The following is a 14,263-nucleotide window of genomic DNA, read 5'->3' as shown; positions in this document are numbered from 1 at the left end:
TACGGGGTGTTGGTGTGCATTTCAACTCCTTTATTTCTGTTAATGAATTTTCTGCAACTGAATGTCGGAGACATTGTATTTTTTAACGTACAAATACATTTTCACGCCGCATCAGTTCATGTTACGTGCCTCACTACCCCCCCTCACCCCCCCCCCCAAACGTAGAGGCACACTCTCAAATGGTAGTACCTCTTTTTAATGTCATATTTTCAAACTAATCCCAAGCACCATTTATCGCACCTGCTGTAAAAACCTGTGAAACTCATAGCTGACGTAAAGCAATGGAAACGGAAACAACAAAACAATACAGGAAAGGAAAACAATAACCTACAACACAAAGAAAAACCTGTGAGGGTTTTACACCGAGGTAAACCCCAATTTTAGTGTTTGCGAAGACGTTGGCTTACAGTGCTTTTGTTTGGTTGCGTTATAGGGACGAGATGGGATCAAGCATCCAGAGTGAGCAGTGAATGACGGTTGTCATTTTGGGGTGAATTCCATCACTGGACAACACAATGCTATTAAGTGTGTTTCAGAGGCAAAAATAGATAATTTTTGGACTTTAAAGCTTGTGCAATCCTATCACTTACATAGCAAAGCTTTAATCATGTTTTGTTGCTCTCACTTTTAAGTAATGTTGAAATCCAAACATTTTACAGCATAATAAACAACAGTGCTGTTTACTACGCTGCACAAGGTGGTTCTAACTTTTGAGTCTGTGGATGAAATCCTAAAGTGTGACCATTCAAATGAAAGCTACTGAACAGTACTTTTCTGTGGTGCTGTTTATTATGCTGTACAAGGTGGTTCTATTGTTTGAGTCTGAAATCCTAAAGTCTGACCATTCAAATAAATTCAAAGCAGTACTTTCCTCTATGACGAAATTCTCTGACATAACCAGGCATTCAAATGATAGCACTTCATGCTTACAACAGACTTAGACAAGTTTATTCTTTACTGTGGTGCTATATCTTTCAGTTTGGAAACAAAGGTTGTTGATTTTAACGGCCACCAAGGAAGTGATTGCGAAATTATATGTTATATGCCAACGAAGGTAACTAAGTTCTTTATAGTTTTTAGGCATTTTATTGGGACGTGAATCTAATTGATGGGAAAAAGTTGCTTGTAATAGTTGACCGTACTACAACTAGTGACATGTTGTCACATTTTTGCCTTGATCACGTGTACCTCTCTTTCCCTCATTCAATGTTGTTAAGAAACTTAAACGAGCTGCAAAAGTCTTCGCGGTCCTTGCTCTATCCAACATTGCACAGGGCGAAAGAAATTGGGCGGTCGAACGATTTATGACATTGGTTGTAGTTCAGGGCCAAGTTGTTTGAGAGCCAATTAATGCTATTCCACGGATTTAAAGGCAGTTAAAGTCAGAACTCGGAGACAAAAATCTTTTCGAAGCATTCTTACTGATTAGCAATTAAACAGGAATCAAAGTTCACGTTGATCGAGGATTAGCATAATTGGCCAACTGGGCCCAGAAGATAAAGGAAATTAGCAAAATTGGTAATTTTAACTATACTAAGTAGTTTCATTTTGGGACAAGCAATCGTTCATTTTCGTGCGTAGACAAACCAAGAAAACGAACTTGTTTTTGCAGAGGAGTCACGATGTAGAACAATATTGAGTAGCTTATTTTGTTTTTCATGTTGTACATGGGTTCTTTTAATTCTTTTAATGTTTTTTGACAGCTTGCATTGATAACAGTTATCTTTAACTTAGCTGGTATTATTATGATTATGTATTATGATTATTGTCTAAAGTGTTAACCGAAAAGTAGGTAAAAGAATGTTATCATTCAGGTTAATAGTTCATGTTAATGATAATAATACGTAGTTTGTTTTTAGTGCTTAAGTTTATTCTTAGCTTCTATGTAGGTTTTACGGAGGACTCAAATTCTATGGTTTATAAATGTGATGTTTTTGTTATTAATGTTAGCTTTCTAAATTGTAACAAGGGAACATTTTAAAATACAATTAACAAGGAAAATATGTAAGTGAAAATTCAACGTGTCGAAATCATCGTGACAAAATTGTAATTAATGATATAGCTGGTGAAGTAATTTCTGCTGGAAAAAGTGTGAGAATACGACACTTGATGAAACCATCGAAATCCTCGCTGGAAGAACATTCTCTAACAACTGGTTTGAGGAAAACCCACAGTCTTGATATCAGTAGGTCAGATCTGTTTGGACTTTTGAGATTGGCAACCAAAGATCAGCTCTTTCAATTTGATGGAACACTATATGAACACGAAGACGTCGTTGCGATCGGCTCACCTGTTGGGCCTCTTATGGGCAATGCCTTCTTGTGCTCTGCAGAAAAGATGCTGGAGCGTGAAAACAAGATGTCAGAATTTTACAGGAAATACGCCAATGACACCTTAGCTACATTTCCTAATACAGTACAATTCACAATGGAGATTGCATCTTACAACAAGCTGCCGTTAGAGAAGATAGGGAAGAAAGACTGCCATCTTACAACATGTGTTTATCGAAACCAACGTGCATTGGTCTCCTCTCTCCTCCTACACTATCAGAGCCACGTCGATTAATGTTACAAGAGATGTCTACCAAAGACTATGTTAAACTGGGCGTGTCTCCTTTGATCGTTGTGGGATTTATTCTCAAATGAATGTGAACACCTTAAACGGATGTTTTCTGAACTTAAGTACCCCAAGAATATAATCAACTCGAACTTCGCCACGTTTGTGAGTTCAGTTCAATGCGATCAACATATGACTCAGGCTGACGCAGGAGTGAACAAATCCCTCCGAATGGTGTTACTTTTAAGACCAGAGATCTGCTTATGCTGTTTGTAAGCAACTAAAAGATCTTGGAAAGGAAAAACAAAACCATCTACAACGACATGCTTAATATACAAGAGGCAAATCCCGTTTAGTCATCAATGAATGTGCTGTTTACATTTCAGTGCAATGCTGATTATGTTGCCTATACCACACGCCATCTTCATCAAAACATACAGAAGAGCATAAATCTTCGGCTGTTAGCAAGCATGTGAAAGATCTCAAAGTCAAGACCCAAGCTGAGCTGACGAACATTTTTTCCGCGCTAATATAGTGTCAAGGAAAACTGGATTGTCTAATCCACAAGATGCTACTAGTTCAAATGAAGAAGACCGACACTGGACATACGGTCGGACACATTTCGCGCTAAAGTGTTCACTTAAATTACTTCACCAACTGTCATTTTTTTATAACCTTGAAAATGTCATGATGACCTCGAAACATCGGAATTTTTCGCTTATTAAAGTTACTGTTCATCCGTTTACTATACTTTAAGAAATGAACGAATTAAGAATAAGTAGAACAGAGTTTTATGCATAAGTGGGATAACTTCTGAGTACTTACGGGAACGCTTGCTTTGTCCAGTAAATAGAATAGTTCAGTTTTATCTTGCTACACTAAAGATATTTTGATGGTTTTAAGGGTACGTTTTTCTTCTATTACTATTGCATGCGTACTACAAGTTTGGTAAGGGTTCAGTTATTAACTAAAGGAACACAATTCAGATTTCACAGTAAGATCGATTTATAAATTAGGTCGCTAAGTTCTCAAGCCTTTGCTTAACAGAATACTCTGTATTAATATTTGTTTAGATAAATGAATAAAGTTATAAAATAGATTATGCCTCCTTGTAGACATTTTTGCACTGTACAAAGTTTTCATATCTATGTACACGGGTGAGATATACGTATAAGTAATCTTATAGACACGCGGGACACTAATTTTCATCGAGATTCTTGATACAGAAAGCAGCGTAAAGCTTGCGTTTTGATTGGTCTAGAGGAGTAAAGTACAGAGGGACGAATGACGTCATGAGAATGTTAGCCAATCTCAAGCCTTGTTAAAGCGTTTAGTTTCTAAAGAAATTACGGTGCTGGGTCGTTAAGGAGTAGAAACGAATGCTTAGTTTACCAACTGAATTAATAACTGAAGGTAAATTGGCCACCGTAAAGAGATTCGAGTGCTGACGTTTCGAGCGTTAGCCCTTGATCTAAGCGAAATGATTCGATCTGACGAAAGACTAACGCTCGAAAGGTCAGCACTCGAATCTCTTTACCGTGACCAAATTATTAGTCATCAACTTTGCTGTTAAAAGTGTACATTCGTTTCAAGCCTCATTTACCCGTGCATTAGCCAATAGGCGTTCACACTTGTCTCTCAATGGAAAAATGATACCTTCACCATGTTTCAGTAAAAAACTTGAGCAGACTGCTCTGCAACACGGCGACTTAAAACAGACAACGCTCGTGTGTGACGTAAAAGAAGCGGTTAGGAAAACGCGCGCACGAGTCACAGGTCATCCACCCGGCTGAAGTCTTCAGTTTCTTGTCTAATGAAACAACACTATATACAAGGATAGGTCTCAAACAGCAGACGTTTAGATGCAAGCCACTACACCATGCCTCCATCAACATCCGTGTGTGAGCCACAAAGGAATCTGCCTCAGTGAGACCTTATCAACTGAAAAGACGGAGGGGGGAGGGTGAAGGGGAAGGCGGCTGTTGGATTTCTTACCTTCTAGGTAGCTCGTTACCTCAGTGATGTGAGAAACTAAGCTAAACCCGTATTCATGTTTCCCTGGCTCAAAAACTGACTGATATATAGAAAATGGCTCTTAAAATTATATTGCTTCAATTGCCTAACTCACCGTCACGAGCCATATTTAAGTACTGTTCTGTCTGCACGTGTTCTTTTCACATTTGAGAGCAGCTGACGGCAATTTACCCAGAGATTTATTCTCTTTATCAAAACAAACCATACACACGTCACATTTACAGTTTTTTTTTTCTAGACCATTAAAAACATTGGGTACAAACCGCCAATTACATGGTTTCTGTTAGCACCGTCATTATTTGCGAACAACATAGGCAACAGCAAAAATTCCCTTCACTGGACTCCAACACAAATCGACAACAAAATCTAGTCCGAGTCATATAGTTCACTTCTAAAGATCAGTTCAACTTTTTACTACCTTTTTTTTATGTCAATAGACACCACTATCATCGATATATTTTTAGATTATTATAGCTTATGTTATTGCATGTACAGTTGCCATTTTAGATTATATTTAAGGTTCTAAAACGGAGTCCGAAATTTAATCCTTCTGCGAATCTGTCCCGGTGGGGGACAGGACGAGTCAAGAGAAGTGAAAAAGAAATAATAGGAAATAATATCCGAAAACCACGGGATTTAGAGATTTTCAGTTGCTAAATCGAGACGCTCGGCTAAACGTGGACTGTCAGAGGGGATGGAGACAACAGGAAGTACTCAAGATTCAGCAAACAACCATGTACGTTTTCCTTATCCCTTTAGCTCAAGGAGAGCTAGTGTATGAGCGGGGGGAAAGGAACAATCCCCGCAAAGGAAGCGCGCTTCGTCGCTCAATGGCGGCCGAAGAAAATTCTAATTCCCACGAGAGGGCAGATTACATGCCTGTCGCTTGCGCAGATTGGTCCACCAAGGGGCAGACCTCGCAGATTTATGAGGATCACGTGAGACGCAAGTTCAGTGCGTCGTCTGGTGGTCTGTCTAGATATGTTTTGTGTTCATCAAAGATGTGAAACATGGCTGGTCTTTGGTGAGATGAGCACTGGGAGTCGGCGGTTGCCTTCTGAGAGAGGATGGCTGCATCATTGTCATCACTGTATGGGGTCTCCAAGCGCTTTAGAAGATTTTGTACCTGTAAAATGGAGAGACGGCGATCAATCAAGTTCAGTAGCCAGCGATTGGAGTTAAATCTAACCAAATGAGAATTCAGGGCTAACAAATTTGTCCGTAAGAAAAGTGTGATCGAGGTAGATGGGGAGAGGTGTGTGTGGAAACGGCAAAGAGGAAGGTACGGTAGGCGGTAGGCGTATACTTTGTTCCGCAAATTTAAAAACCTGATGGTGCATTTTTAGATGAGATATAATGTTAGTACGTGGTATATTATCTCTGGCTTTTATTACGTGTCCTCAAGAAAGCGTCTTGTACTCAGACAATACGAGGCACTGACTGCAAAGACCCTGTTCTAAGACCTAGGCAGGGTTGCATAAGCATCTTACGATAAGTGTGAACTTTCTGCAAGCATTCTCTGTTTTCCCAAGGATTTTCACGAGTGTTATATTGGATCACTCGACTGAAGGCAGTTTGTTGACGATAAGGAACATGAATTGAGAAAGAGAAAATCCTCTGAATCTAGCCTGCGAGAAAACTCTTTATTAGGTCAGCTGCGACAGGATTGGGGCGGGGCGGGTGAAGGAATTCTCTTGCGGTTCGCTTCGCCCGCCACTCGCGCCCCAAATACATATCCCCCGTGAGTCCCCAATTGCAGAGCTTGCTTGCAGGCTACTTCCGATTCAGAAAACTCCCACTTACCCCAAGATGCTTTATCAAACCGGGCCCCAGATCAAAGACTGTGACATCCGCAAAGTAGGTATCAACATTTATATTCCTATATTTAGGACTCCAATGCACAGTTCTCCTTTACCTTGGGTTGTTGGACCTCATTATTTTGACTCTTTCTTGGTTCACCTGCGAACGCAGAGGATAGAAAGAGATTATTTTGTGTTGCTAAAGGTAACTGAATTTGATGGACCAATCAGGAACAAATGTATTCTCTGAGCATCACGATAGTTGAGACACAAGCTGAACATGCAACGGGCCAGCCTCGGGCCTTTACGCGCTGAAGCTCGACTAGTGACGTCATAAGACAACAACAACTGGAAACTAGGCTAGCAACACAAAAAGTTTTCCGCAGCGCGAGAAAAAGGCGACTTTTGAAACTCAACATGAATACAATCACTTCACTGACTTTTCATTGACCAGCAAAGACAAGTCCTTTGGCAATAGAGCCAGCGACAAATCTACAAAAATCGACTCCTTTGCAAATCAGTTTTGGAATGACATTACCTTTGCGAACAAGGAAACTCTTTGGAAATCTAATGGCTAGCCGGAAATAAAATTCCCTGATTTAGAATTTCCCTGACTTTAACCAATTTTTATGACTTTTTCCCATTGCCCTGGCCGTGGCAACCCTGGGACGAAGTTAAAAAATCGGTGCGTAGAAAGACAAACACAGGAAAGAGAGCCGACTTATCTCAACAAAAATATGAGGCAATAACATCCCCTAAAACTGCTGTCACGGTATAGAATAAATGTGTTTGTCTTCACTGAAAACTTGGAAATGACGTTGAAGAGTTTAATTAGAATTCTGACTAAAATATTTAGCGTCATTTGGTGCTGTCTAGATAGCAGGGGCAGTGCCAAAAAACAAACCAGCTTACCTGCTCTGCGTTCTGTTGCTCGCACTCGAGCTCCTTATCAAGACGAACCCTAAGAAACACAAACTACGGTTTTAGTTCTCTTAGACATAAAGAGCTTGAACAAAATAATTCCTGTTGAATATAAGAAGCTAAGAAAAGACAGACGAGACCGAGACAACCAAAGCCGCTTAGGAGAAAGTTAAACAATAAGTATATTAGAAACTAAGGACCACTTTCACACTTGTCGCAGCGCTTCTCCAGAGTTGGTTTTTCTTTCCAAGCGTGAATCCGTAATCCACCGAAAAACATGGCGAATGGTAAATTTACCCATAATTCAAAGCTTAAGAAAACCCTAAAAACGCTTATCAAAACTGCACACAGAAAAATTCTACAAACTTCAAACTAGCATACAGAATGTTGTTGGTACAGGGAGGAATTTCGCAAAAGTATGGCTTTCCATGTGCTATTGGCTGTGTTAGGTTTGCAAGGTTTTTGCGGTAAAATGTACAGCCGTCATATTTGTCCGCATGGCGGGTGGATTCGAGTCTCACTCAACTCTCTAAGAGAAAAAAGAGAGACTCTCTGTCTAAAAACCATGTTCCCAGGATTTCTCGCCTTTTCCCCTCCCTCCATTAAGGAGGGGGAAAAAGAGGAACAAAGATGGTTGTTTGTCTTAGAATTATCGACCCCTTTTTCCACAGTACAATCCGAAATGGAAAAAAGTAAAAAAAAAAAAAAAAAAAAAAGACAAATTCTCTTAAATTGCCGAGTATTACAGAATCATGCTCACTTCTAGGTCCTGGTGTAGTATGTCCAAAAGGGTTTTGAATATTTTTGGCCCACAACTTCATGTTTTTGTCTGTTAGTATATTAGTCAATCTTTTGCGTCTTTAGGTGGTTAAATTTGTGTGGATTTAAACAGTGTGGAATGCCTATACTTTACACTATTATCGTGAACGAGTAGTGTTCTGCGTCTTCTTTTGCAAAAGCTGTAAATTACTTCACCTTAAATTTTACATTTGTCGAAGACTGATAATTTTTTCATAACATAACAAAAAAATTAGCTGGATATAGCAGCGTTACAAAGCTTCAAACTTTACGTCTTGCTGTTATGCTGTATCGCGCTGACGGTGATCACGCCATTAATGGCGCGCAACCTGTAAATTGTAAACAAAAATTTTTCTAAGATTTCTTTCTTCATACCTCTTGCAAAAACTCAATAAAATACAAATTGTCACCGCAGAGTGACAATTCATTTGCAAGGAAGTATCGCTTTTCCTGTAAGCTTTTTTGAAATGAATAGGGACGTGGGAGTTTTTGCAACAGAAAGACCTTGTACGAATAACGAGTCGATGAAATATACCGTCATCATCATGGAAAATTATCGCATTTTCTATCTTATTAGTTTGGCCGCTTCTCGCTTTTTTTCAGTTGTTTAGTCCTTTCGTTCCAACATCATTATCAAGTTAGAACGGTATAAAATATACTGAACTGCAAGTGTGGCTTATTTCCTTTATACTTGGGCATCGACTGGGTAGTATTCAGAAGGAAATTAAATGGTTTTCTTCTAGAACTTAAATTGACACTACAGATACTACTTTAGGCGTGACATTCATCCATCCCACTTATGCATACCGGGAACTACAACTATGGCAAGTGAACTCCAATTCTAGAAAATTCAGGGTGATGAACGGTGTTTATGTTTTTGGCCCTCGTGGGGACAACAATTTTACATTTTCTTATTAACACTGATGAGCCCAATTCCGATTATGGGAATGTATATGCCGTTCCAAAGAGACTAAATCAAGATATTTGTCAAGTCCTTTAACATTCCTTGCAGTGACAAATGTGTTTATGTTCACAAAACATGTCAGTTTTTACTTGAATGGCTACAATATGTTTAGTCAAGCCGTCAAATGTCAATGAAGTTGAGGAATGTTTATATCTTGCTCGATCAAATGAGCACCTCCCAAGGACAGATGGCCATACCAACCTTGATTTAACTTGGGCAGTTGATCTATAACAATTTTATAACCTGATCATGATGTACAGATAAAACGGCTTCAAATATCTGAATCACATCGCAAAGGGCTCAATGCCAGTGGGTACAAGTGCCTTCATTATCCAGATACTCTTAACTGAACAGGTACAAATATCAATATGCCAGAGTAAGAACCTACAAATGCTCCAGACTTCCCATTTTAGCAAATTAAATGCATTGCGGATTTTGTGCCTGAAACTTTGACCCATTTTTAACTCTTGAGTAATGCAGAAGCAATGAATAAGTTATAGCATTACTTCCAGTCATTTTCCGCAACTTGTTTTGGTTAATCAGTTCTGACACCAAAACCATGGAGAGATTTGTAAGCCTTGCCCAAACCTTTTACACTGGTACTGTAGGACGTGTCACAAGAAAACTATAAGAAAAAGGTAACAAATTATGTATATAATAACTGAGTGTACGAGGTTGCAAACCATTTTTTTTACCATAAAATCACTGCTAGACTTTTTTTACTGCACAAATAAAAAATACTCTCCAATTTTGCAGTACATTTTTGCTCTCATTTAGACTAACCCTGAGTGCAAGTGAAAGTAATACATACTAAAATAAACTAGTAACAATACAATTTCCTACCCCCAACACTAGCCCTGCCGCACTTTGAATGAAAATATAAAAATAAAGTACCCCAAAATTGCTACATTCCCACAAGCAATGGATATATACAATATACATTTTTTGGGTGGAAAACTTAATAACAGCATGTAAGAATTTTGCTACAAACAACACCAATAAATAAATTGACCATTTCCATGGTAAAAAAAAAAAAATCAGTTCTGAGTACAAAACGCCCACAGTACATGAAAAAGTTTGCAGTTTTTATATTATTTGCTTATTTTTATTTGTTTACGTGTATTTTATACTCCTCTCTCCTTTCACTCCTAAAATAAGAACATTATCAGCTGCCTAACGCTAGTAGCGATGATGCATTGACGTTCGTGAAAATGAAATGAAATATATCTTTCGCAATTACTGAAAACTCTCTCATTCAAATCAAGACCCTAGCCAGCTTACCGTTTTGTTCAACACTCGCCGCCATTTTAATTTAGCTTTTAATTCGAGCCCAGTCCACTGCATCACACCTTTTTGCTCGGACCCGCTCGTTTCACCGCCCAACATCTATCCGCCCTGCTGACAGATGCACCATCGCGTTTTCAATCAGCACCTCATTAATTCAATTTAAAATTAGCCCGTCAGTGTTTATGGAGCTTGTAGGTAAAGTCCAATAGCCGTTGGCGATAGTCATCAAAATATTTCATTGTTCTAGTGCACAAAGTGTATTAGACGGCGATCGGCCAATGAGCTATGACGGCATACAAAGGAACTTACTGTCAAAAATGAACTGAAGCATAAAGTCTGCGTCATGCGTCTGCGTAAACTTTGCCTCTCTCGGTTCTGTTCCTGAAGTGTGCAAGTTTTGACAGTGTTGGAAGATCAACAAGTCCAACCACATTTTGGACAATCATATAGAAGGAACTTTAGAAGAGTAAGTTGGAGTTATCTGTATTTTAATAGCAGTGTTAGCGTTGTCGAGTGAAGGTTGTTTGTTGATTGTCTTTCTGCGGTATGATGAATCACAAACAATCACGTCAACAAACTGAAAGTTTGTTGAAAGTTGTGATGCTCCTTTGCTGTGAGCCAGCTAAGAAAACAGTCTGCCTGCCTTCGACATTCCATTGGGAATTGTTCCAGTGTTTATCTAGAAAGTTATGCATAAGTGGACGCTAAAGTTTAGCAAATTGTTTCTAAAGTAAATCACTCTTTGGGCATGGTTTCCACACGGCCCCAAATATTAATTATGTATACATTTTGCGACTAAAGTCGATTTCTGCGCGCATTTTTGGATGAATGTTAGTATGTCAGCCCTGAATATAATGTCTAGAAATCTTGCCCTTTTAAAACGGATTTGTTACCAGGTGGTTGCATAATAAATATAAAAATGTTACACTGGTTGAAAGGTTTTTAAAAGATCTTAATGTCCCCAAGATGAAGATTAAGATATTTTTAATACCTTTCAACCAGTGTAACATTTTTATATTTATTAATCGTTCCCTTGTTTCTACAATAGCCAAAATACAACTGCTAGTAGACTGACACCAATCTGAAGATTCAAGAAATTAATAACAACTAATAATATATTCATTATATTCAAAAATGCACTACAAGCAACAAGAAAGGCAAATATCAAAATAGAAAGTACTTCAAATCTAAAAACATGTTATGTATAATTTAGTAAAAGATACCTAAGGACAGTATTGTATCTGCTTATTAAATAATTTTACACTCTCGAATAACAGAAGGGTATTGGTATTAGTGATAAAAGGTTGTATTGTTCTTGGATTCTTTTGTTTAGGACATGTCTAAGTCTATTGACTTCCAAACATATCCTTGTCGATGTTTTTTTTTTCTTCACCTCATAGATTGCCGCTTGTTTGGAGAAATTCAAGGGCTAACAACTTCTAAATATTTTCTGCACTGTTATTGTTGAAATATATCACATCAAATCGATATAGAATGTTGCAGATTGCATTTTAACCCTCGTTAGACATCAGTAACGTCTTTTGTTCAAATGCACCACAGGATGACAAGGGATAAACCCCTAATTATATGCATGCCTGAAAACATTTAATTTAAGTGTCTTTCTATGATTTATATCTCTAAAATAATTTCATCGTGTGTGATCAACTGTCACTGGTGCGTCGACTTCGCTAAAATTTCTTTGTTTGAAATATATGAATCAGTCGATACTGATTTAAGGAAAAATAACATTTCGCTAAATATAGATGTGTAAATGAATCATTTTATCCCAACGTTGCGATGGTATTTTACGAACCAAAAACGGCCATTTTGACGGAAAATCAAAATTTGGAATCTGACATTAAACGCATCGATGACCTCGTTGTTTCTAAAATTGAATTGATAACTACAATTCAATCTTTATCTTGGACGCTAACACCTGAATTAAATCCAGGGCGTGAAAAGAGAGCTGAGAGGCAACCTTCTCTTTGGCTAAGCAAAAAAAAAAAAACCCTGTAATTTCTGACTTTTGCTAATTTGAATTTCAGACAGATAGCTTCAAAAATGTGTGCTCTCTATTTGCTCAGCTGCCCAGCATAGAAGTTTTTAGTGTTGACCACCAATTACGCTACTTTTGTCATTTCCTTCACTTATAAAAACGGCATTGTATTTAAAACACAATATGTCCGAGTCAATTGTTCCATCCATCACGCAATCCTGGATATTCTTAATACAATACGAAGCTACCCGTGTTCCGTTTTGATTGATCTAAAAATTGCATTACTACGGAATAAAGGGGACTTTTAAAGATTAGTTGTCGTCATGTGGAAGAATACTAACATCTAAAACTGGATCTATAATCTAAAGAAGCTGAGAATTCATTATTTGGTTTTGCCAAAGGATCTGATTTGGGGCTATCAATGACATTCACTGCTCTTTTCCTAAATTAAGTATCTATTATTTTATTTATCTGTCAATGGCAGAGATCTTTTATATGCAAACAATAACCTACATGTGCTTGAATCTGTTACCAATCCTTGCCTAGAGAAAGTCTACGAGTGGCTAACTGCAAATAAAATCTCTGAATAATGGTTTATCCAATTTTGTTATTTTCCATTGTTATCAATACAGGGTATACTTAAACGTATTAAACATCGAATAAAAAAATGACCTGTCTTAAGCGTAAAAACTATTTGGAAATATCTAAACGTTTTAATTTGACAGCATTCTTTCCTGGGGAAACCACATCGACTATATTTAGTCAATATTATAAGCAAAGTTAAGGCATTGGCATTATTGCTAGACTCAGGCACCAATTTTGTTTCTTATTGTCTGATCACTATGGGGTCAAGCTTATCATTCGCATAAAAACAAAATTATAATTTCTTACAATTTCTGCTCAGAATGAAGAAAAACACGTCTTCCATGTAGCTACTTTTTTTTTTCAAAATTTCCCCCTAGCGGGGTGACGCCTGGGCAACAACGGCTACGCCATCGAAGATCTCACTCTTTGCCAACAAATCAACTTGCGAGCTCTGCGACGCATTTACCAATCATCTGTTAACCATCAGTCGAGATATAGCGTCACTAATGTGTGTGCAATGTATTGGTGAACTGTTTGCAAAGTATCGGTGGTATATACAACTTTTTTACAACGTACTAGACTGCTAGAGTGCTAGTACTAGACTGGGATCTTGTGTATTCTGCTGCAGCCCTAAAGGAACTGCTTGCACTCTAACAAGGTACCTGTTAACTGATACTCTATGGACACTATATGTCGATACATCAGCCAATACTCGATCGATAAGTCAAGACTTTTCACCTGAGGGTTGGCCAATACTGTTCTGTCACATAGTCAGCTCTTGTTACTTAATTATATAATTATTTTCTTTATTCAAATTCTTCTTTTTTGCTTTTAAATTGACTTTTGGTGTCTTTCATCCTCTTTGTCGTCGAAGAAAACCCTAGAGTTTATTAGTTATACTGTTTTGTGTCAGAGAAATCCAGGCAGGAGCCAAAGATCGAGGTCGGCCATTGACCTTCACTGTTTCACCACGTAAAAGAGCTATCTGAATCAGCAGAGGTGGACATTCTTATTCCCGTAACACATAAATCATAGCCCTAAATTTGGGCTTTCTAACAACAAAAAATACCTGAAATTTTGGGCAACTGTGGATTATTGATTATCCTTATAGGCGTTTCCCATAACACCAATTAATTGCTCCTTTTTTTCTCTGAAATATGATATTTGCTAAACATGGCTCACCCTAAAAAAAATTTTTATGGGGTGCCTAACATTGGTGCTGAATAGTTATGGAACGTTAATAAAATTAAGGTGATTCCGTTGAATTGCATTGCGCATCCTTGCTGCGCATAATTTTTCGCGTCATATAGCGCGCGCACGAGC

General features: G+C 38.1%; 4 protein-coding genes and 1 long non-coding RNA gene across 11 annotated transcripts in view; 3 read left to right on the top strand and 2 right to left on the bottom strand.

Annotated features, from left to right (window-relative positions):
- The window catches only part of LOC146457648 (uncharacterized), a 103,105-nt gene that overhangs the window by 69,627 nt on the left and 19,215 nt on the right, over positions 1–14,263 (top strand). For 2 of the 4 annotated variants that reach the window (XR_014858406.1, XR_014858405.1), the window contains exon 5: positions 1,815–2,003. The gene's annotated coding sequence lies outside the window, so the exon portion shown is untranslated. Of the gene's footprint in view, positions 1–1,792; positions 3,452–14,263 lie in introns of those variants that run through there. The other 2 variants (XR_014858403.1, XR_014858404.1) reach the window with 2 other exon arrangements.
- Positions 1–14,263, top strand: part of LOC146457647 (uncharacterized) — a 103,033-nt gene that overhangs the window by 69,555 nt on the left and 19,215 nt on the right. For 2 of the 4 annotated variants that reach the window (XM_085091599.1, XM_085091596.1), the window contains exon 1: positions 10,697–10,825. The exons of the other annotated variants lie outside the window; for them this stretch is intronic. The gene's annotated coding sequence lies outside the window, so the exon portion shown is untranslated. Of the gene's footprint in view, positions 1–10,696; positions 10,826–14,263 lie in introns of those variants that run through there. 4 annotated transcript variants of the gene reach the window in all.
- Positions 1–14,263, top strand: part of LOC146457646 (uncharacterized) — a 38,101-nt gene that overhangs the window by 4,623 nt on the left and 19,215 nt on the right. The window contains exon 2 of the mRNA XM_085091587.1: positions 434–1,331. Coding sequence (XP_084947713.1) covers positions 434–474 — 41 coding nt within the window. The 3' untranslated portion in view covers positions 475–1,331. The remainder of the gene's footprint in view (positions 1–433; positions 1,332–14,263) is intronic.
- On the bottom strand, positions 1,007–1,799 carry LOC146457651 (uncharacterized). Its single transcript, XR_014858408.1, has 2 exons — positions 1,300–1,799; positions 1,007–1,188 (listed from the first exon to the last, which is right to left on the bottom strand). It is a non-coding gene; the product is annotated as an uncharacterized LOC146457651 (long non-coding RNA).
- The window catches only part of LOC146457645 (protein adenylyltransferase SelO, mitochondrial-like), a 52,200-nt gene continuing 42,739 nt past the window's right edge, over positions 4,803–14,263 (bottom strand). The window contains exon 18 of the mRNA XM_085091602.1: positions 4,803–5,716. Coding sequence (XP_084947728.1) covers positions 5,525–5,716 — 192 coding nt within the window. The 3' untranslated portion in view covers positions 4,803–5,524. The remainder of the gene's footprint in view (positions 5,717–14,263) is intronic.

This window comes from Pavona decussata, unplaced genomic scaffold, assembly GCF_977016875.1.
Source record: "Pavona decussata unplaced genomic scaffold, jaPavDecu1.1 SCAFFOLD_238, whole genome shotgun sequence".
Lineage (NCBI taxonomy): Eukaryota > Metazoa > Cnidaria > Anthozoa > Scleractinia > Agariciidae > Pavona > Pavona decussata.
The sequence above is the reverse complement of the archived record's forward strand: the minus strand, read 5'-3'. Positions and strand labels throughout refer to the sequence as shown.